This window comes from Amphibalanus amphitrite, unplaced genomic scaffold, assembly GCF_019059575.1.
Source record: "Amphibalanus amphitrite isolate SeventyFive unplaced genomic scaffold, NRLGWU_Aamphi_draft 000140F_arrow, whole genome shotgun sequence".
Classification (NCBI taxonomy): Eukaryota; Metazoa; Arthropoda; class Thecostraca; order Balanomorpha; family Balanidae; genus Amphibalanus; species Amphibalanus amphitrite.
The window spans coordinates 900,402-923,068 of NW_024881635.1; the positions used below are offsets into that span (position 1 = coordinate 900,402).

The 22,667-nt window shown below is 56.8% G+C and overlaps 1 protein-coding gene across 5 annotated transcripts in view; it reads right to left on the reverse strand.

Annotated features, from left to right (window-relative positions):
* The window catches only part of LOC122382495 (SLIT-ROBO Rho GTPase-activating protein 3-like), a 64,138-nt gene that overhangs the window by 35,701 nt on the left and 5,770 nt on the right, over nucleotides 1-22,667 (reverse strand). For 2 of the 5 annotated variants that reach the window (XM_043367889.1, XM_043367890.1), the window contains exon 2: nucleotides 20,398-20,460. In XM_043367889.1, coding sequence (XP_043223824.1) covers nucleotides 20,398-20,452 — 55 coding nt within the window. In that variant the 5' untranslated portion in view covers nucleotides 20,453-20,460. Of the gene's footprint in view, nucleotides 1-12,105; nucleotides 12,266-20,397; nucleotides 20,461-22,667 lie in introns of those variants that run through there. The other 3 variants (XM_043367888.1, XM_043367887.1, XM_043367886.1) reach the window with 2 other exon arrangements.

Consider the following 22,667-nt stretch of genomic DNA (forward strand, 5'->3'; position numbering starts at 1 on the left):
GCGAACACACCCTGACAAAGCCATGCAGTAAGCACTCGCACGAACAACTGCGCAGCGCAGCATGGAAACGCCCCATTTTCACGTACTCAAAACATTCATGCAAGTCCCGTCGCTAGTGCAGGGCTCGCAGCTGGTCAGCCAGCACCCGTGACGCTCGGGCGGCCAGTCAGCAGCGCCGGACTGGCGGAATGCGGAAGGCAGCCGGTGCCGGCCGCGCCGGCGGCACATAGCTCCGACCCACTTCCCCGTCAGTAAGCTGATGAGTCGGACCGACCGCTCGTGTTTTACTCATCACTCTCCTTCGTCGGACCGAGGAAAACAGCCGGCCATGGGCGGTGGGTCGCTCCGCATCAGTCTAGCCTTGCAGCCCTCTATGTAGTCCCAGTCTTGAAGTCTCGGTTGAAGTTCGAGAAAAGAGATTCAAGCGACGGAGCTCCCCCACTGGCTCCGTCAGCGGCTCGTTACACGGCGTTTCGTTGGATGACGCCAGTCCGTCATCGCACCACCGCTCCCCCTCTGCCGCCATCGCCGGAGCAGCGTCTGTCATCGGGCGTTCCTCGTACGCGTCAGTCGGCTGGGACCGACAGGGGAGACAGGCAGGACGGCAGCTGGTCTACGTCCTCGGCACTGGGCTGGTGTCAGACCAGTGAGACGCGTCTCCAACGATGGTCTACGCTGCGTGGTGTTTGTGCGCTATGCAGTCCCTACATGCCGTCATGCTTTACAGCTTCAAGGAAGTCGCCTTATATCAAGAAGTCTATAAAACAGGACGTGCCTTACATCATTGGCGTGTGCAGACATGCCAGATCCACCCTTTTCGTATTCTTTGCCCGTGAAGCCTTATTTCACTCCAATCTCACCCTCTGAGCCAGTACCCCGCACATCTCTGACCGCCCCTGACGACAACTCCCGATCCGGCTGGCACTGCGACCAGAGCAGTGAGCAGGCCTGTTCCCACCCGGCGTTTACAGTCGGCTGGCAGCCCCAGTCGTATATCTGGCTGCTGTTTACGGCCCCGGACAGGCGGCAGCGTGTGCTCCTTGATCGCCGGCGGCACGGCGCCGGCAGCGTATTTACAAATTGCAACCGAGCTCCGCCGTGGGGTAAGGTGGGCAGGGGTTTTCGCACTACGGCTGCGGTTGAACTACCGTCTGTGGTAGAAACTTCAGGACGATGGCGCGTTTCATACGAAATCTGGCGCAATGTTTGTTTGCTTCTTAACTTGTACTGTTATTGCTGTGAATTCTCTTGAAGTTGAAGTGGGAGTGTTTAAATAACAATTTGTGGATTATTTGAGTTTCTTTATATAAACATAATACTGATATGATCAATTACTTAGTTTGGGAATTGATACACATTTTGTAGAGATTTGTCTGGCAAATGGTGTAACAAACCTCAAGCCTATCATGATCTGAAGCTGTTGTAACAAATCAAAATTGCTTTGATATTACATAGTACCTTGTTGGAAAGATTGGAGCATGGTTCAAGATGATGCGTAAAAATTCCAGATTTGTGCGAAAGCTTGTGACTGAAGAATGAAAACAGTTCGATATGATGGCTCAATCAAACGTGGAAATGGACGACAAAAGTAGAGTTTCAACATTCCAGCATGTGAGAATAACTTCAGAAATTCATAGTTCTTGTAGTACTGCATTCTTCTTATGTACAGTTATAGGTTTTGTTAGGGTATTTCAAATTCATTGTGTCAGTTGAGATATAGATGGATTGCGGTAAAAATTTAGAATCATTGCATGGTAGCTAGGTACTTGTTCGGTAAAAAGGTATGTGATGAATGTCATGAGGTTTTTATGATTTAATATATGGTCGTTGTTGTACCTACAAAATGCAAGCTTACTAGCAACTAGTTTCTGAATCAAATCGAAAGTATTTGCCATTAATGTAAATATGTACCTGCAAAGTATGTCAATAAATTTGTGTGATGTTGACCAGAGAGTTTTATCATCTGGGCATTTATGTCGCTTCTTACATTAGGTGTTAAGCATAGTAATTACGGATGAACTTTGTGCCAATATCTTCAATGCACAATGTATGTAGCATGTCTACAACCCTCACTGATCCTGCTATAGCTATAGGCATTTGGCACCAGCTTGGCCAAGGGCATGAACTTCACAGCTGCACAACCTTTTGTCATGTACCACCAGTCACTTTTTTACTTAAGGTGCACATAGCAGTGCACACAACAATGTGCACAGGGCCTACACAAAAACAACATGATTAGTGTGCACTATGCACAGCATTGTACCCTGATTATTTGAATATTTTGATCACTCAACAGTCAACAGTCAGGAGATAATTATTGAATATCACATTTATTATACATCACTTGTCAAACAAGAGCATGATGACACACATTTTGACAAGCAATCATGGTAGTATTCCAATAAGTTGGACAGTCACCTCCCTGGGCGTCATTTTTCCAGGAAGGTACCTCTGCAGGTGTTGTGGTGGTAGGCTAGGTTGAATTGGGTTAAGTTAGGCGAAGTAAGGTGGTTAGAACCAGGTCAGACCGCAAGGCCTGGTCAGGTTGATTTTAATCTTTCATTCTAATTTGACATAGATACCTATTACCCATGTTTTTGCTCCAGCCTGAATTTCATTTGGTAATGAGTTAATTCTGCTTTGTTTTTATCTGTCTTGTTTTATGTTTTTGTCCCTTATATTTTGCCCCATAGGCAAGGGTGGAGCCTTTTCAGGGAAGGTGGTGGAGCATGATTGGAGGCGCTCAACCAGACGGCATAGGAGGGCACGATTTCTGAACGCACCCTGATGCCTGATTCAAGCCGCACTGTCTTCATGCGGGGTGGCGCGCTACTTAAAAGTCCCTAAAAGAACGGGAAGTGATGCCGATAGAACCTTCTTCAATCATTCTGGGCTAACGCTTATGACTTGGAAAAAGTCGCGATCCCAATTCAATCGAAAACCTGTGGGTACTTGTTCAGCAGGAGGTGTTGAAGAGCCACCCGCCATTGAAGCACTGCTCAACCGCAGGCACAGGTTACTTTAGACGGCGTTGGTCCGCATCAAAGCCAGTGTGCTGGAGAATTCATTGGCTGAAATGCTCCAGAACATTCACCACTGTGTTTTTATGAAAGGTGGCTACAAGCTCAGTTAAAAGAAAAAGTACCAGATTGTTTTGCTTTTTAATTACAGCGGGATGAAAGGTGTCCGTATAATTTCGTTACACCCCCTGTAATGTTCAAATGGTTGCTAAATTCGAAATCAGCTCCAAAAACTAGCCTAGAAACATGTAAAACTCGAATGAGGAACCGAGGTCAATGGTCATCGAAGGTCATTGAGCTGACCTGACCTTCAGGTGACCTTGACACCCACCCCAATGCATGGGACCAGCATCATATCACATGTTTCAACGCTTGAAACCACGTGAAGACTGCAACCGCGCGGCTAATTCGAGCCGACATACGCCGAATCGCGATTCGGGCCAAACATGGTCTCGAGAAATAGGTCACCGGTCAAAGGTCATTTGGGTCAGGGTCGTGAAATTTTCAGGGTATGTGTAAAATTGATAAAATCGGGGGCATTGAAAGTTTCGTCGCGATCGGACGGTTTTTACGTGAGTTACTCACGAAAAACCGATAAAGCGCACCCAAAAAGGTAGAAATATGCACATGCGATATCCTATACTGCGAAAAAAGTGCATCATTTTTTAACGTCGCCGACAAATTGTAATTACCCTAAGCTCAGGCAGATGTATGGTAGAAAATCCCCCAAGTGAAATACACTACGGCGGAAATAAAATACCCTACGGCGGAGCTCGGTTGCAATTTGTAAATACGCGCGCCGGCAGCGTGTACGGACAGGCCTTCCGGCGCTCAGACACGGTCTGGCAAAAACCGAGCGACGGGATCGGCAATACGGCGCATTCCGACAGGCAACGGACGGAGCGGAGATCGGGAGGTGGAAGACGATGCAATGACTTCTCCCAGATCGCTGGTAGAGTGGAGGGAGGAGACTAGGGGATCAGGGGCAGGCAGGGAGTCGATGCAGGGAGCTGGCGGTCTGCAGTACCAGGACGGAACCCAATGGAACGGTAGCCCCTGGTCTGGTGGGGGAGGGCAATGAAAGAGGCAGAGCTGAGAAGCACCCTGAGTTAATCAGCACGCTCCCTCCCCTGTATACGCCCTCGGTTTGGCAGCGCCCCGTCCAGCCAGCCCCTCGCAAATTGGTTCCGCTCAATATGCAGCTGCCGCCCATTTCAGGTTACGGCGATGGGACGGAGGGGGTCGGAGGACTGCAAGAGGGGGAGATGGTCGTTGGTTTGTAACTGCATTCCTGGTCGTATTGTCGCCACATCTCGCCGTCTCCTCGCGGGGAAGGGTCCATCACTGCCGAGCAGTGACTCAGGAAACCACGGGAGCCGCCGCGCCGCGTCGCGGAATCGATTTACGAGCCCGCCGGCCGACACGAGCGCGTCAAACGCGCCTCGTCACGGCACGACGCGACACTTTGTTCGTGCTACCGCCCGCCGGCCGGCAAAAACGATCGCAAACTGATGACGCACGGCCAATGCTGGCGGCTGCACGGTGGGCCGGCGGCACTAACTGCACTGCACAAACCGACCGGAGACAAAAAGCTGACGGCCAGCGGCAGCAGCGGGCGGTGGCAGCGAGTCAACGACCTGTTACTGGCATCCGGTAGGCGGTCACACCGACAGACGGTGGCCGTTTGAATAAAACGAGTGTAGGTCATCGGGGCATCAGCTTTGTGACTGGGTACAATCTACAATGCCACGAGCAGCCAGCAGCAATAAAGCACTAAATTCACAGAAAAATCCTGGAGATGCTCGGAGTGGTTGCAGATGTGCAGACTGCGGCTTGCAGCCGATTGCGCATGGCCTCCGTAACCGGCTGCAGCCCAGCCCAGCGACGTAAGCTATCTCTGCCAGTTTCCTCTCGCGCCGCTCCCAGTTCCGTTCGCCGAAAAACGACGGCGACAGAGCGGTTAACCAGCTCCTAACGGAGACCGTGATATTTACATCGGCATATTGTATGATGTCGCAGCGTGGCGGACACACCTTGATATCACGCCAAACCGTAATCAATGATGATTTACGATCGGCGACACTTCCATTACAGACGAGAACACGATTAGCGTCAGATAACGGCCATAACCATCCGTCGGAGCTTCACCGGGCGAGCAGAGCGTGCGTTGGCGGCCGCAGCTCCCCTCCTGTCACATCCTGGCCACGATGGCCACAGGCGGGCCTGTTTATAAACAGAGCGCCAAACAGGGCATCCAGACCGAGCCGCCTTATAAAAGATCCGGAGGGCGTCCTGAAAGGAAAATAAACAGGGCGGCCCCAGAGCCTCCCAAAGCGGACAGGCGAGGTCAGCGCAGCGCGCCGCGTTCGCCGGGCGGCACGAGTTCATCGCTCTCGCCTCCCCTTCTCTGCCCATCCCTCCCAGATTCGGCCCTCGTTGGCGAGCCGAACGCGTCCGGGCGATATTCGTAACGAGGCAATGACGCTTGAGACACGGGCCCGTCATCAATACAAATGACGTTGGCATTGATCTGTCATTCACCACGACGTCCCGAGCAGCAGCACCCGGTCGCGCCCGGCACGCGCGCCTCTCGGTCGAAAAACACCGCCCCCTGCCGTCCGCTCCGGCCGTAAGCTAGAGCTACAAGGTAGAGCTACACGGTGAAACTATAAGGCAGAGCTCAATGACCGAGCTACACCGCAGCGGTATGCAGCCGCGGCTAATCATCGAGCCTGGCGGCCGAGACACGGCAGGTATGTGGACAGGAAGTGACTGATTCGGCTCTGCGGCTCGGGCGCGCAGCGGAGGAGGAAGCTGCGGTGGCGGAGGCAGGGGATGAAGAGATCGTCGAACGAGAACTGGGCATGAGGACCCGCTGCATTGCAACATTCAGTAATCCACCGGCACTGCTCGGTGTTTCAGAGTTTCAACTATATAAGCAACACCGAGCACAAGCAAACTGGCATTTCAAGCCTTCCTTCGCACGGCTTACAACGTTCATTACAGCGACGTTGAAATGGGAGTATCAATGAAGTTGCCAACTTCTCAGATATGAATTTCATACGTGACAGCGCAGGGTCATGATACTGCCCACTATCACAGTTCATTTGACGTCACGAAACCACCACCCGTCACTTTAAGTTCACATTCCAGACATTACTCGTGACTGCCGTGCCACCGCCGCCGCCACTTCTGACCACATTCCGGCGGACCGCGGGCGGCAGCGGCGGACTCTTGTGGTGAGCCACCGTCCGCGGTCCGACCTCAGGCGCTCCGCAATGACCGGGAGCCGACCTTCCGCGCCGGGCCGGCGCCGCCGCGGCCATTCCAGGCCGTCGGAGACAAGAAGAGCCGCCCGAGGCCAACTTCCAACCGCCGGAGACCCGACAGCAGAGGAGGTCCGCGGCGGCTCGAACGCGCCACTTAGCACTGCAGACCGCAGCCGCCTCAACGACAGCCAATCGGGTAATGGTGCAATTATAGAACGGGCGCTGATGATGGCGGCATAAAACGCGACACAGCGCGACGGGTGAATGCCTGGCATCCGTGCATCACGACCGCCGGAACGGCCGCGTCCCAACACGACCGATAACGGCCACAATGCGAGGCAAAGACCGCAGCGGCGGCTCGTGAGTGGAAAGCAGCGCGACCAGTCGTGTTTTGTTGTCCCACGTCATGGAAGCAGATCACGACTCGGTGATCTCTTCTCGTCACGCTAGATTTAACTTGTTCTCGCTTTGAAAGAGCACGAAAGCGTTTTCACGTTTTCGCCCACTGGTTTATGTCCAGCGTGTTAGTTGGACGTTATAATGGCGACAGCGTGTCAGACTTCGTGAGGACCTAAAACCTGGCTGTGGAATTGAATTGCCGACTAATTGGTCTACCGAGTACAATCTCCAAGTAGCCAGACACTATCCCTCGCGAGACAATGTCAAATTAACGCTGGGAGTCTGGCCGTCGAGCAGGTGCTGGTTTCGCCGAACCAGCGACAGATGCAGTGAGCAAAACCAACAGGTCCGCGCCACATAAAGCTAATACAGGTGTCACGACAGCCGCAGAAAGTGACAACTTGTAACAAACGACCGCCTTAGAAAGTGGCCGGATAGCGGCGGATATCCGCCGTAGCATCCATCAGGTAATCGCAACAGGTCAGCTCAGAGCTAATAACATCACAGCTGGAGCCACTCACGCCACAACCATCCCTCTCTCTTTCTCTCACTCTCTCCTCGACGACGGAGACCGCACAACGCGGCACTCACCGCACAGAGTACAAATCAGGAGGTCGGCAAGTCAGCTCGGCAAACGCCGGCGTAACCGCAGGGTGAAGGTCGAACTGCGAGTTCATCGCCTCGCCGGCAGCCCCGCACCCATTTGGAGCTCACGACGTACTCATTACCGAGCTTAACTCTCACGATCAACACGTCAGCCAGGTGTTCGGCCAATGTCGGCTGTCAGCGCGATGATAGTGCTGTTTAAGTGTTTCTCCATACACACATAAGGGGTGAGGCGCTGTGTCGACCGTCGAGTGATTGCCCGTGATTCGACAAGCATCTCCATGAAAGTTTCCGGGCCCTCTGACCGCCCCACCGCCCTGACCTGATCTCGACCGGACGGCCGCCCGCCGGGCACCCGTCATGATGAATCGCTGCGCCGCGGCGCCCGCCTCGCCGACAGCCAAGTTATTTTTGGCGATAACGAAGCGTTAACATCTAATTAGAGACGATTAGAGTTGTTGATCGATTTTTTCTTCTGAGTCACTTCTCATCAGGCGGTGATTTCAAGTCGTTTACATTGGCTGTCATGACAGCCTCTCGTGGATACTGTCGACGCCGTAAACGAATGAGTTCCGTGTCGATCTAACGAGCAGCTCTGGCTAATCAGTATCACCATCGCGGCGGCCGTCATGCTAACGCCGCCTTCCGGGTCATGTCACGCCGGTTCTGGGCTGCTCCCGGACGGCCTCATTAGGGACGCGAGATGGCCACTCAACTCTGAGAAAAACAAATTTACGGCCGTCGCCTGGCAGGCTCATTACGAGCGACTTCAAACCGGGCCGCGACCGTGCTGGCACAGAGGTCTGGTGCGGGTCGCCGCCGGACGCGACGCAGCGGGCCCGAGATGACACCGGCGCACTGGCTCCGCCGCGCTCGGCACCATCAGACCAGACCAGATCAACAGGGAGAGGCTCAAATATCACGAAATAAACCATAGGACAGGGTCAAATTTGTGATACAAACTCAGGCGGTGTCATATGGGTGCCTCTAATCGAACAGCGCAATCACCACTGGTTGGCAACCTTTGTCGAGCCAACTCCTGATCAGCCGCACGGCACGACTCGTCCGAGACGCCGCACAGAGCCATTGAGTACAGATGCATCGCACCGCGTGCAGCCGACACGTGCCGACGGAGGTGGGAGGACAGTCGGACGGCAGGGGCCCAACTGGCCTCGCGTATTGCACGGACTTGTCTGCACGGTAATGGCGTATGGCGGCGGTGCAGAGCCGACCGACAGTCGTGTCGGAGCGGGTGCTAGGAAACAGACGCCGCTCTGTCCTCACAGGTTCACAGGCGGGCCGCGGCAGTGGGCGAGCCGATACATATCACGGCTCCACGCGCAACTGCACAGTGCACACACTCGGATCCATGTAGTGATAAGGGACAGCGACGGCCGGTTCAACCACGGAGAGCGGCAGGGGTGACAACGTCCGAAGTGCGCAAAAATATCCAGTTGACATATGTTTCAAGTAAATCTGAGCACTTGAACAAAATAGGATGATACGATATATATCTACCGATTGAACCGATTGGAGTGGTACCGAAGTGGATCACTGCCGGTAGCTTATCCAACCCAGCCCAACGTTGCTGACGTCACATGAACTCGCCGTATCTACCCCACACTCCACCGAGCCCACGCGGTGGAGTGGAGGACCCCTCACACCAGCCGGTCTGTGTGAGCGGGGACAAACAGCCGGCATCGATCGCGCGCTCACGCGGCTCCCCTCCCCACTCCCATCGGAGTCGACACCGGCCGGCCCACGCACACTGTGGCCCGGTCCGCCTGCGGCCATGTGCACTGCGTACGGGAGGGAGGGCACAGCTGATCGGGCGGTGTGGGGTAACGATTGTAAATTGAGATACACTCCTTAAATTTAATGTATAACTTGATGCCATGCTATGCTGCCATAAATAGAACAATTCAATAGTGGCTTTAACTTGATAACTCATATGTCACTCACAAAAATCTATTGTCTATCTTTGGAATGCAACGTCACCATACTGTACCCTTTCTTTCAAAACCGTTGCCCACTGCACGTGTGAAGCATCGATGAAAGGGAAGCACAGCCACTCTGCAATATGCATTGCAAGGCCCACACAGCTCATGCAGTGCAATGATTAACGTCCGGTCACGTGTGACCTATTGGCAGTCCACATGTGGCGGGCCGAGCGACCTACTCCACCCAGCGGGGCACACACGTGGGGTCCAGCAAACCCTTCTCTAACCAGTATCAGGGAATAATTCCTGAAATTAGTGACACTACGTCTACACTACCTCCAATGATACTGAGAGTAACTGCCGCTGAGGCACCCTGAATTTCACGCGACAAATTCAACAAAAGCCGTCTCGGTGCGTGTGTCTGATGGGAGCCACACAGCCGCCCGACAGCTCATCAGGAGGGCAGACGAGCCGCGACCTCCCGTCACGTCACGCGCCGGCGTCACGTCACTTCCGTCATCGTCACGCACTTCCCCGATCAGCTCCGGCGTCACCCCTGGAGGCGTCCCTCGGAGATGTGGCCTCGCTCAGATCAGAGACGCCGCGCCGCGCCGCGCCGGTCCTCCGTGATTCATCGGCAGGGAGGAACGTCCGCTCGATCTGCCGCAGAGCTCCCCTCCGGCGACCGAGGCGCGAGCCTCTCAGGGACCCATCGAGGCCGCGAGACGCACTGAAAGGTCGTCCGTCCAGCCAGCGCGGTGGTCCGGGGGTCGACTGTTCATCTCTCCTCATACCTGTGGAGAGATCCGCTCGCAAGCTGGCGTGGGACATCCTCGCCTCTACGTGAGGGCATGGTTCACTCAGCGGCCGATCGGACCGCCACGCCGACCTGTGCACTGAGCAAAACATGGAACTTCCAATCTCGATCCGTTTAGCGGCCGATCGGATAGAGCACAGACCCACCCTGGCCGCCGTCCGGTCAGCCAAGGCCGGTGCTGTTGACAGTCCAATCGGCTCGGTCACGTGACAGGGACGGCATACTGTCGGCTCGGTCACGTGACGGGGACAGCATACTGTCGCCGAGCGCCGAACGGTCACGCCGTTCGTTTGTCTCTCATCGGTCTACATGAGCAGCTTCCTCGGCTGCATCCGGTCCGTCCCGGTCTACCACAGCTGGGTCCGGGACAGACACCACGGCTAGAGGATAGTCGCCAACAGGAACGGGGAAAGGATGAAGGAAGGAATGACTGAGTCCGGCAGACGGCCAGGCAAACTCTGATAGGCATGATTCAGCAGGTGATTGACGTTCAGATGATGCAAACGCCTCTCAGAAAGACTCCTCGCCTCGTGGTCTGGTCATTGCCACTGGGTGTTCGGGTCAGACTGATAGAGCGTCGAGTGAGGGTAGCACAAGGGCTGTCGGGCGGCTATCGTCCGCGGACCGCGCCGTTCCCAGGCCTGGCCGGCGGTCCCCCGCCGCGCTCCGGATCGGGTGTCGCTGCCGACGTCGCCGCCGACGCCGCCCAGGGACGCGCCCGCTGCGCAGGCTGGACAAACAGACCGACGTCTCTGTCGCAGTGTCACCAACCCGTCCCCTGGGAGCCCCGCTGGGTTTCTGTTCGCAGCCTGACGCGACAGCAGGCTCATCAGATCAGCCACAACTTGGCACACCTCAGCTCTATCATCCCCAGCCCAGCCTGAGGAGGAGTCATCCCATCCCACCCAACAGAGCCATTCCGTGGTTCGTCAGACTGCCCCGCTCCCGGCGGCTGCGGTTGGGCGGCTCTCCCTCCCAGAGACCACTAATTACCGACACGCGGCGTCCTGCAGGGGTCACTGGCTGCGCCCGCCGGGAACGACCGAGGGCGAGCCACCGCGACACGCCGCCGCCCCTGCTCGCTGATTTATGCTTCGCCGAGCGCGACGCGAAGATGAACAGAGGCCAAGCACGAAGATAAGTGTTATCCGTGGCCTGAAAATAGCTCCCCCGTGCAAGTTTCGAAGGGTTGGACGATCAGCGCCCGTCGGGTCGATTGAGCGGTCCCTCGGGAGGGTAGACAGAGCTGGGTTTCTGCCAGCTTGCGGGTCTGAATGGGGAAGGGGAAGCTGAGGATCCAGCGCCGAACAAGGGTCGTCACCGTCGTCTCGATTACGCCAGCAAAATGTTTTCCAGGCGAGTCGGGCGATTGGCAAATATTCCAACTCAGTCGTCCCAGTATCAGTGACGCAAATGTCCACCTTCCCGGTACCCTCGACTAAACAGATGAGAAAGCGCAGCCGTTTTTCCTTCTTCGAACTAATATCGCATCACATTCCTTTTCAAGAGTTTAATTACGCTGAAAATGGACACCCATCCTTATATTCTCCTGTAACTATAGCCTAACCAGGCTGAATGCGGGATCCTCTGTTCAGCTCGTCTCGTCTCCGTGTTGGACCAGACGGGACGACATTCCGGCTATTGTCCGGTCACAGCGGCGGGTCACCTCCAGCGCTCACAAACAGCGCAGGTCGCCGGCGCGCCCCTGGGCCGCGCGCCGCCCGCCGGCCGGCCGTTCATGAGCCGGCCATTGTGCGCGCAGCGGCGGACGGAGGGCGCCGGGGGCGGCACGGGGCGCCGCGTGTCAGCCGCCCGGGGAGCCAGACACACCGCCTGCCGTCCCAGGCCTCCAAGGACGGTAACGGCCGCACTGAGACGGCCACAGACCGCACGCAGCCACAGGGGAAGTCATTCGATACACCACATCAGCCGCAGGCTGAACGCAGACCAGCAGTGCGGGCTGATCGGCGAAAACAACAAAAACAAAACAGGTTACCACACCATTGAGCGACGGCGCCGTGCGAGCGTTTGAGCTCGACTCGCTGAAGACTCACCTGCCGTCATCAGCACATGGCTCCAGTTGTTCTTGGGCGGCGCGATACACTGAAAGAGGCTGCTGCCGGAGCTGTGGCGGCCCCTCTCGGAGCGTGGCTCCCTCATGGCGGCGTCCGGCGCGCGCCACGCACACTCCCCTACCTCCGCGACCGTCTCCACACAACTGACGCGCCGGCGAGCGGCGAGCGCGGCGGCGACGGAGATGACCCTGCCGCCTGGCGGCCGGTTGCCGTACTACCCTCGCCGTGCAGATGGCAGCACCCTCCTGCCATCCCCGCCTGTCGTTATCTCCAGATTTCGGCTCGCGGCGGAGCGGGCGCCGCGGGAGAGTTGGGACCTTGGCAACGGCTGGCTAGCCCGGCGGCTGGCCAGCCGGCCACGCGAGCAGGAAGTCAACAGCCACTCAACGTCGCGGGTACAAAGACGACCGCCGCCGTAACGTGTGGCTCTCGACACCACGCGATGTTAAACAGACGCCAGCGACGCGACATTTCGCCGCCGACGTGCGCGTCACGCATACAGGCCCTCACTCAGCGGTGAGCGGGTAGCTGAGTGAAGGGTTTCACAGTCCTCCCCAGGCGACCAAACAGGCTCGCTTCGGCACAAAATAGTCCTCTCCATCTCCTAAACTGACCCCGTCATCTCCTCGACATGCCGCGCGGTGAGAAAAGTGACTCGGCCCCGTCCACGAACTGTCTGAGGATGACTAAGTACCGGCCCGGTGTGACTAAACGGCACAGACGATTACTCAGCGGCCACGATAGTGATCAGGCGTCACAGCAGACAACGACGCCGTGTCCCTCACGGCCTCACCATCAACAAGGACTTAACAGCTCTCAGACGGCCATCAAGTATCAACAAAGGCCTCATATCACTCAATACGCCTTGCGCGTGCGTCACTCAATTTGAGTAGGGCCAACTAACGGAGAGCAAACTAACAAACAAACCTCTCGGCTCTCATAGATTGCAAGATATCATGACACGTCGTGGAACGAGGACGCACTCTAGCTGCTCTAATAATGCTAAAGCCAGTCCAAGATCGCGCATACCATTACCTTTCAAACAGCCGCATTCTGTTTGCGTTTCGGCACCATTCTGTCATCCGTCAGCCCCTTGCACGGCGTCAGCGGGTATTTTCTCACCGAGAGGCGGCGGCGGTGGCTGCAGCTCGCGCTAAGTGCGGACCGCCCGCCTGGCTCGGGCGACTATCAGCCAGCACGGGCCTCTCGCCGTGTCACGCGAGCTCATAACGGAGCACGGGCACCGCCAGCACCGCCCCTCTGCTCAGATGAGGACGGCACGCCGCATTTACGGACAAGAGCAAACAAAAGAGACCGTGAACATGTGGACGAGTTTCACTTACGAAGGACCAGAGACCGAGCTAATAATGTCAAGGAGGTCGGTACAGCGTTTTCCGGCCGCCAACCCCTGCGCACCGCCCCACGAATACACAGCATTAGACGGTGGGGCCAGCACAGGAGCAGAGGGTAATTAGCGGAAGTGAGTCCCGGTCGCATGCAAGCAGGGCGTGAGACACGAGAGCCGAGTAACGTAACATGTAAACGGCCATAATTTATCCGACAGCGTGAGCACTCATATGAGGGAGGGCTTTCAGACTAATGAAAATATCGTGTGTTTGTCATCTTATGTCGACCATTTGCCCTCAATGTCACTCCCGTGACCCGACTGGTCCACTCGCGTTCCGTAATCCATATTAGCACAATGGGCCTCACGTGTTATCTCAGTGCAGTCAGTCATTCATAACGGGGAAAGTCTACACACCCGGCGTGGTTACCGTCGATTATCATCGCAAATAAAACAGGATAACAGGCCGGTACACGACCCGCAGACACCAGACTCATTTCTCGCGCTGATCGAGCCCGAGTGTTTGCCGAGCTGCCGGGCTCAGTTTGTCGAACCGGGCGTGCTAATCTCGCCGGCTGATCGGCGTTTCCGGCCCCTGTCTCGGTTCACCGTGTTCTCTCGCGTTTACCCCAGCTCGGGCCGCCGCGCCGGTCGAATGCGCCAGCCTCTCTGCGTCTCTGAGAGCACGAGTGACCTCGCTGGACACCGAGATCGGCCTTGGGTACGGCCGATGCACCGGAAATGCTGGACACCACTGAAACATGAAGGCTCGGCCCGGCGGCGTGACCAGCACGTCAAGTGCACAACCGCCGCGGTGAGACTCCAGTCGGCCTTCGAAACTCACCCACCATACTCCGACAAAAACGCCATCCGATCCGATCGCTCTCAGCGCCAAGAACGGCGAGCATCAAAACGCACGCTATTGACGTTTCATGTACTGGGTCATGGATTCCACCGTCCAGCACTATTATTGGCGGACCGTCACGTCCACCAGCCGAGTCAGACACACGTTCCAGACAGCACCCCGTCGTGCAGCGCCCGCCGACAATGTATGCCATTGCACGGCGCCGACGGCCGAACGCGCATATATTGCCGCCGCGCCGCGCGTCAATGCCAGCTGATGACGTCATCGTGTCTGACTGGCGAGGCATTAGCGGCGCGGATGGCGACTCTTCAGGCACTAATGGCGCAGCTTCACACGGCGCTGGTGGCTGATCTCGTGTCTAAGGCATCGACTAGGCGCCGGGATTCTGTCACAGATCACCCGGCTTACAGCATTTCCGGGGCTCACCCAGCCTCGGCGCAACGATTTTGCAACCTACCTCATGGAAGTCCAACAACACACACACTTCTGTCCAAAGGACACGGACTCAGGACTTACGCATCAAGCCAATGCAGACTCGGGGACTCTTGGAAGGTCATTTGGACTCTGGAGTGGAGATAGCCGCGCGTCGAGCGTCGACTTCCTGTTGTACCCCGACCGTGGCCACTATCTGCCCTGCTTCCGGCGCTGGAGAAGCGTCCCTGCAGAGCTATGTCCACAGGCCCGGTCGGGAGGGCTAGGAGACAGGCCCGAACGGACCAGGAGGCAGGCCTGGTCGGGCTGGAACGCGGGCCGGGTCGGACTAGAATACAAGCCGGCTAACTGGACGGTCCGACACCGTACTCTGGAGTCTCGCTCGAGGCTGACGGAGGCAGTGCTGGAGCCGGCGGCAGGGTCGAGGGGCGGAGCTGCCGTAGCGGGGCCGCCCGGCCCGTCCGGCTGGTGACCGTGGCCGGTATATATCAGTGAACGGTCGGGCTTCCCAGAGCTGACCGCATTCCACGCCGCCGGATCGGTTTCATGAAGCTCGGACCTCATCAGAATGCAGCCCAAAGCAGGACGCCAGCTCTGTGCATGATCCGAGCTCGCATAACTGGGGCCTGTGCTACCGGGCGGACTTATTTATGTTACATAAATGAAGCTGAACGATTTACATGCAGTTTTGGCTCAAAGCAATGCGCAAAGTCATCATGAGTCCCATATCCAAGCGCAACATTTCATAGCAACATCATGAAATGTTTAAGATTATCATACGCAAAGCTGAAACGTGTACGAAATTCGCGAGAAAGATTCCTACCACTACACTAGCGCTCGTCCGCATCTTAGTAACCAATACTTCTATCATTTTCTCTTTGTGCATTGACAGTGTTGTCATCCATTGTCAGCGCGCGCCCACTAAAATCCCGCCGACCGGCATAGGGTTTTCCGCCGTGGCGAACCTGCTATCTGACAGCAGGTTCCTCCCAGACAGGACTCAGCATAACAGGTCACTGTCCGGCAGCAGGTCACCAATCAGCGAATAACAGCGCCATCCACCGGGCTCTGACAGTTGTGTGCCCTCGCCGCGACCTTGCAACAGGCCGCCCTCGGTGAGCGGCCGCTCTCAATTATCGCCCGAACGGGAAACGGGACCGCAAAAACCAACCAGCCACCATACAAACAGATTAGCGCAGAGGTCTGCTTCAGTTCAGATCAGCTGCAGTGCAAACTGCAAAGAGGTCCGCTGGTGAAGATAACAATCGGCAGTAAAATTACGACAATCTAACTTAATCAAAAATCACGCAATCACTAATACCGCATAGGTATTCGTTCACAAAGTCCGTGAAACAGTGGGAACTGGGAACATTGCTAAGACCTTGAAATATTCCATTCTAAAGATGACGAATGATTTCAAACTGCCACGCTTCAGTTGCCCGGAGCCCGTAGTATTCAGTAGTGAGCATTCCTCATGTCCCACCATAGTCCGGCAAGAAAGGATATTTCAGCCGATGAACATCGGTGCCGTCATGACAACTGATATATCACAATGATAGGGCTGGAGAGCGACGGACGAGAGCACGGCGAAGCGAACACAGCTGCTCGGAGCACGGCGGCGGGGAGCACGGGATGCGGCAGGACACGCCGCCGCCGTGTCGCCGGCTGCGGACCGCGCCCCACCAATCAGCCCCGTCTGCCCACCGCCGTCCGAGTCGCTCGGCTGACTCAGGCCAGCCGTATAATACGGGCGGGCGGCGTCCCTGAGTCAGACCGGCCGGTCCAGGAACGCCTGGCCGGCGGTGACTGAGCAGAAACGAGCGAGCTCGAGTACAGACCGACTCGGTGACCAGGCGAGTCACCGAGTCGGTCTGTGGCCGGTAATCAGCGGCCAGCGGCGGACGACGGCCGAGAGGCCACACCCGGCTCATCGGCCGACGGGATGCTACGCCGTAGTCCACGAGTTCCAACACTCATTACACACAGCAACAGACCCCGCCAGAGCCACAACCATAGTCATAGCAGCACTGCCCAAGTCCCTGCTAACCATACCCAAAGTAGAACCGCCCACCAACCCCAGGCAGTGCCGCCCACTACAGCATCTGCCGCGCAACCGACCAAGAAAACAAACAGTACCTAGCTGCCGGCGGTCCCGTCATCAGTCGCCGGCCAGGAGACGAGGTCATAGTTCACCCCACCCACCAGCGTCGCTGCAGACGGTGACCACAGCTCGGTCGGAGTTCATGGTGTGCCGGAGGGGAGGAGGCGAAACGTCTACGCCCCGGTCACACCCGGTCGTAGCGATAGCACGGCAACGGTACTCGGCGTGCTCGGCTAAAGCCAGACGCGGCCGGGAGACAGATTGGGCCCTCAGCCGGCTGTCAGTTGGACCAGATGATCTGCAGCCAGAGAAGTGTCAGCCGATAAGTCGTATTACCGAGAACGAGGCGAGAGTGAGCAGCGACCGCTGCAAGACACGCAGGGACTCTCTCCTGCAGAGAAACCCGCATTCCTCTCTCATCGGACTGCATCCGAGCAGCAAACACACACCCAGCGAACAAATTGAAATCCCTGTGAATTCAGTTGATCCAAGATCGCCGAGCACCACTGAGGATCGCCCATCTAAAAATATAGCAGCTATTTCTGAGCCGTCAACACCTAGCAGCATGACGCTCTTTGAGAAATAACACCTCAGATACTGCACGAAAACAACGCTATGAAGGACCTTTCGTGCGGTGTACGCTGAGCTGCGCCGCCACACACGAAACCCACGGAATCACGCGAGGAGCGGTGCGGCGGGGCCAGACTACGGCACGCCTGACACCAGCATGATCACAGCGGACGCCCTCGCACTGTTGGTCAGCATTTTTCGCCGCCGTGCAGCCCGCCAGTGCCGTGGCCGCCTTGATTCCTCTGACATCACCCGGCTCGGCAGTCGTCCCTCCGTCCGCGCCGTCTGCAGGGGACCAGCGGGCGTCATAGGGCACATGGCCCGGCACCGCGGACCGCTGCTGCCCACCGGACCACGCGTCAGACCGGCTGTGAAGAACGGCCAGCCTCCGCACCAGCAGGGTCACCGGATTGTGACCACGAATGGTGCTTTATGGGTAGCTCACCAACCGCCACAACGAAAACAGACTGAGCGTGGACGTTGGCTCGTGGTCGACTCGTGGCTGTGGTTTCACGGCAGCACACAGTCAGTCGAGCTGAGCGGCAGACTCCCGTACCAGACAGCGGAAAGCAAGGGCACACTGCACAAGGGCAAGTAAAGACGGCATACTGTAGCAGTGTAGCTGAATGGTCGGACATCTGAGTAGGTACTGAAAAGGATGATAAATCAGTGGGCTGACGTGATGTCAGATTCAGAAAAAAAAAACGAATTCAACAAATACTGCCAATTCGCTCAAATCTGAATGTATGAAACGGACGGACATCTGACAGGACAGTCACGTAGCCTTACATCCAGGGCCATGGGCAGCAGGAGAGCAAGGCAAGGGCACTTCGAGGAGAGCAGAACAAGAAAGCAGAACATCAGAATCAGGCGGACCGCAGGACAGTACACCAGGCTGACAGCAAGAGAGCAGGAAGAGCTCGATCAAATGTCGCTCCCGTTCCCAGCGATGTTCGGATGTCGGGTCATCTGTCAGTCCGCCCACGCCATCCGTCCTCGCTGATGATTGAGAGGCTCCAGGGATCGCCCGTGCAGGGCGGCAATATAGATCACTGCAGGACGAGCACATCTTTGAGGTCTAGCTAGTCTTTTTCGGTCTTCGACCAAAGAAATTGTTGGGAGTTATGAACTTGAAATACTCAACATAGCTAACACATTACAATACAAAGCGTAGTGCTCGATCTTCGGACTTCGAAGAATCATTCATAGAAATGTTTAGTAGTGCATTGAAGCAAAGAAACGTTTCATCGACCTGCACATATCTAGACCATTAACTGGAGAATCATCCCCGTTCCTTCACGCAACGGTCCGATCATCTCTGATCCAGAAATACCTCCGTGACGGCCGCGATTTTCAAACTCTCTTGACGTCATTCGACGATCCGCAGATGACGAAACTTTCCCACTCTCCGGGTTCCGGGAGCCGCTGCGGCTCTTTCCGGAGTTCCGTCGCTGCACGGGAATAAAAAAGACCTTGGATTCCTCTACTATCGCCCTGCACATACCGTACCCGGCATAGTTCCTCCTTGTTCTGCCAGTAGGTGCCTGTTTGGTGGCAGCAATATGGGAAATAAACGGTTCGCGATGCACCTGCATAATTTTCCAGGCGGTTTGGAAAACAAGAAAAAGACAAACAGGAACTTCAAGTTCCTTTTATCAACAAAAGGCATCAGTGAATAACTTTTTGCGTTCCACTGCGCTTTAGCATTTCCTCAATGGTATTTTTCCACATCGGAGAATTTGCCGGTTTCCGTAATCGTGAGCGGTTTCCGCCGTCTCTTTTTCAGCCGACACCAATCACACCTTCATCGTGACCGTACCGACAGTCACGCCCCGCCGGACCGGTCCGGACCGGGTGCTGACGGACGGCGCCGCGTCACGTCTGACACCGGCGCGCCGCGCATGTCGACGGCTCTATCACGGCGAGTTCAGCCAGAACCGCCTACCCCGCTCGCCGCGCGACTCGTTTCATCGCGTGTTCACCAGCGGAACGCTCGCCGCGGCGGGTACACAAGGCGGACACGGCGGGCGGAGGAGGGTGAAAGACGTCTTCAGTTACCGTTTATCGGTGAAGATCGTATGAGCGTCAACGTGCTGTGCTGTGGCTTGTCGCTGGTGGAGAGGAGGTTAGGGCGCAGAGGGGAGGCGATGGCGAATGCAAGGTCCACTGTGATTTACTCGTCATCACGCGCGCGTCAATGGCTGTGATCGGGCGCTGGTATGAGGCGGCACGGAGGCGGCGCGGCGACCGGATCCGGTCCGGCTGACGGCGACACCTCCACGCGCGCGCGCCGTCCCGGCCCCGGCGGCAGAGCAGACGAGTGCCGCTCAAAATCGATGCCGGCTCCCTCGGCGGCCGCCGGCGCAGGCTTCTCGAGCGGCCGGGCCGCGCTGCCACCCGGAGCTCGGCGCTCGGGTCCGGCCGCTGGGGCGGCAGGAGTTCACGGAAAGACACCGAGCCGGGGAGGTGGCCTGTGGTCGCCAGATGAGCGCTCAGGTGTGGGCTGAGTGGAAAGGCAGGTGAGCCTCACTCAGCGTTCATGAAACCTGCAGGGGCGTGTCCCCAGTCCCAACGTCGATATTCACGGAGTGAGTCACCGCGAGAGGGGAGAGCCGCCCCGGCAACACGTGCAGACAACGTATTACGGTCTGACATTGATGGATCTACCGCGGTAGGCCCGGCAGTTCGCAATGGCGAGGACAGCGAGCGGTGGCACTTACGAAACGTAAACATCAGATCTACGCCAATACGCAAATCGACGAATCAGTCAAACTCCACCTGATATCACCAAAAATGTATCAATGAATCATCGTTACTCCACATCACCTGTGGCGTTCTAGTCATTTTTGGCAACTGAACTCAACACTACATCGCACTTCATTCACAGACACAGACAAAAGCGCAACTTCTCGCATCTTTCCGCGTGGCGCTGCGGCGGCCACCCCGATTTGAACTCACCTTTGACCTGTGTCTCCAGTCCCAGGTCCCTCCTACCGCGCCGGTCCGAGGCCATGGCGCTATCTGAAACAAAGGGGACCACAGGGGTGAGTCAGAGAGCGGCCCGGCAGTCCACCGAGCGTCGATCACACGGCGGCCGGGCGATGCAGGGGGAACCGGCGTCGAGCGTCGAGCGTCGAGCGTCGAGCGTCGGGCGTCGAGCGCTACACGACAGCCGGCAAGCGGCGACAGGAGGGGACGAGACAGGAAGGCGAGGGACACGTAGATTAGAGCATCACTCATCCTCAGTAACAGCGAGGATGTCCGTCAGGCGCGTCCCTCGAGACGAGGGACGCCGCAGACACGGGACACGGCGCCGGCCCGGAGACAGCCCTTGTCCCGTCTGTCTCCCGTCTCGCCAGGCCCCATGGGGGAGTGTCTCACAGGAGACGTGCCGGAACAGCCGGTCGCCGAGCGCAGGACGCCATCGACACAGGAAGGAGGGGGTCTGGCCGGAGCGGCGTGTTTATTGTTGTGGCGCTCGTCCGGGCCGTGGGGCACGGCTGCGAGGACAGAACGGCAGCTCAGAGCCCAGCCCGCACGGTCAACCTGGCCTGGTCTAGTCGGAGAGACACATTGGAACCCAATGTAGAAAGTTTTTCCACGATATAATGTTTTGGGGCACATTATCAGTTTCCTGTCCCGTGTTACGAGAAGACAGATAACTGGTAACAAGACAGGAAACGGCAGCACTGGCGGCGGCTGTAGCAGTCATAGCATATCAGTCAGCCTTCAAGAGCCATATTGCTCAGCCCTTTGCGGGGGAGGGGTAGCAGTGGCCAGTGGCCACTGTCTCCCGCCATCTACCCTTCCCCTTTCACCTACTAACCCCCAGCCAACACCCTACCGCCACGACCCCAATAGCACAGGAGGAGGCTGGATAAACCGTCAGCCGGCCATGACGTGAGCCGGCGCCGGCCGCCGCGAGACATGCAGTGTTGGCAAGGCCGCGGCGGTCCGCTCTCGCTGCGGCGACCGTGGTCAGCTCGCAGCGGAGCCGCGGCCCGCAGCATGACGTCAGAACCGGCTCCTTGTGCACCGGCCGCCCGACCACGGAGCTCACCAGAACAGACGGCACGGAGACGAGCAGCGGAAAATGAAAGTACCAGGTGGACGGACGGGTCGTGGACGGCTACCGCATTCACAGGACTCGCTTCAGTTGTGAAAGGTTCGTCCAGTTTTTATGATTCAAACAGACAAGAAATAGTTGGAAGCCGATGAGTGGAACTTTCCGGTGACAGCTGAACTACTACTAAGAATTCTTAGAAGGTCAAAGATATTTCAAACTGATGTGATCTGAGACCAAGAAGCGCCCTAAAATTGGCCGAGTTTCGTGATCCCACAGCCCACGCCTTACCAAACGGCACACATTTCTCCGCTGGCCAGCCTCGATAGAGGGCCGCAGCGCGGCCGGTAGTCGAGCCGGCGAATAACTCGGCGTGGAGCGGCCAATGGGTCGGAATGACGCCCTGTCGTCAGCACGCCACGCGAATTGATGGACCGGCCGCCTGCAGTGGCGCACGGCCCCTGGCCTTGGCCGGTCCCACTAACCCGGCCAGTAGTCACCCGGTCGCGGCTCACGGCTCTACGGAGAGTGGCGCGGCGTGGGGGCATTGAGGGAGTAGTTCAACGTCAGACAAACGGCAGAACCATTGTCAGGTCAGCTCACCTGTCTGACACAATGGGCCACCTGCCAGTCATCCGGCAACAATGCATCCAGCAGTGATATACCAACCAAACGTGATACTGATCACGGTGGGATGGTCACAGGCGATATGGGTGCGATATGGGCTCGAGACGAGCTATCGTCAAACGGTCCGTATTTGATACAAAGAGAACAAGGAACACAGTCACGAGAGCCATAATATCCCATGAACATCATCACACGACGCTTATCCACCATTACTAATCGAACATGGGAAATTCCACCAGCCCAATCACAACAAACACCTAAGCAGGACCACAGGACAGCACACCACACGCGATAAGCACAGCAACCGGTCAGCTTATAAGGCGGATTCCCGGGCAAGCTTAAAACCGACCGTGTCCGCGTTCATTGGATGATGTCATTCAACATCATAATGTTAAACCGGCCTCGGTGTTAACTATTAGTGTACCGAAACAGAACATTGTATAATGTATAGCTACAGCTCGTGAACAATGGACTCAATGACTACATGAGGATCGAGACGCAAACATGACTACCCAAACGCGACGCACTTCAGCAGTCA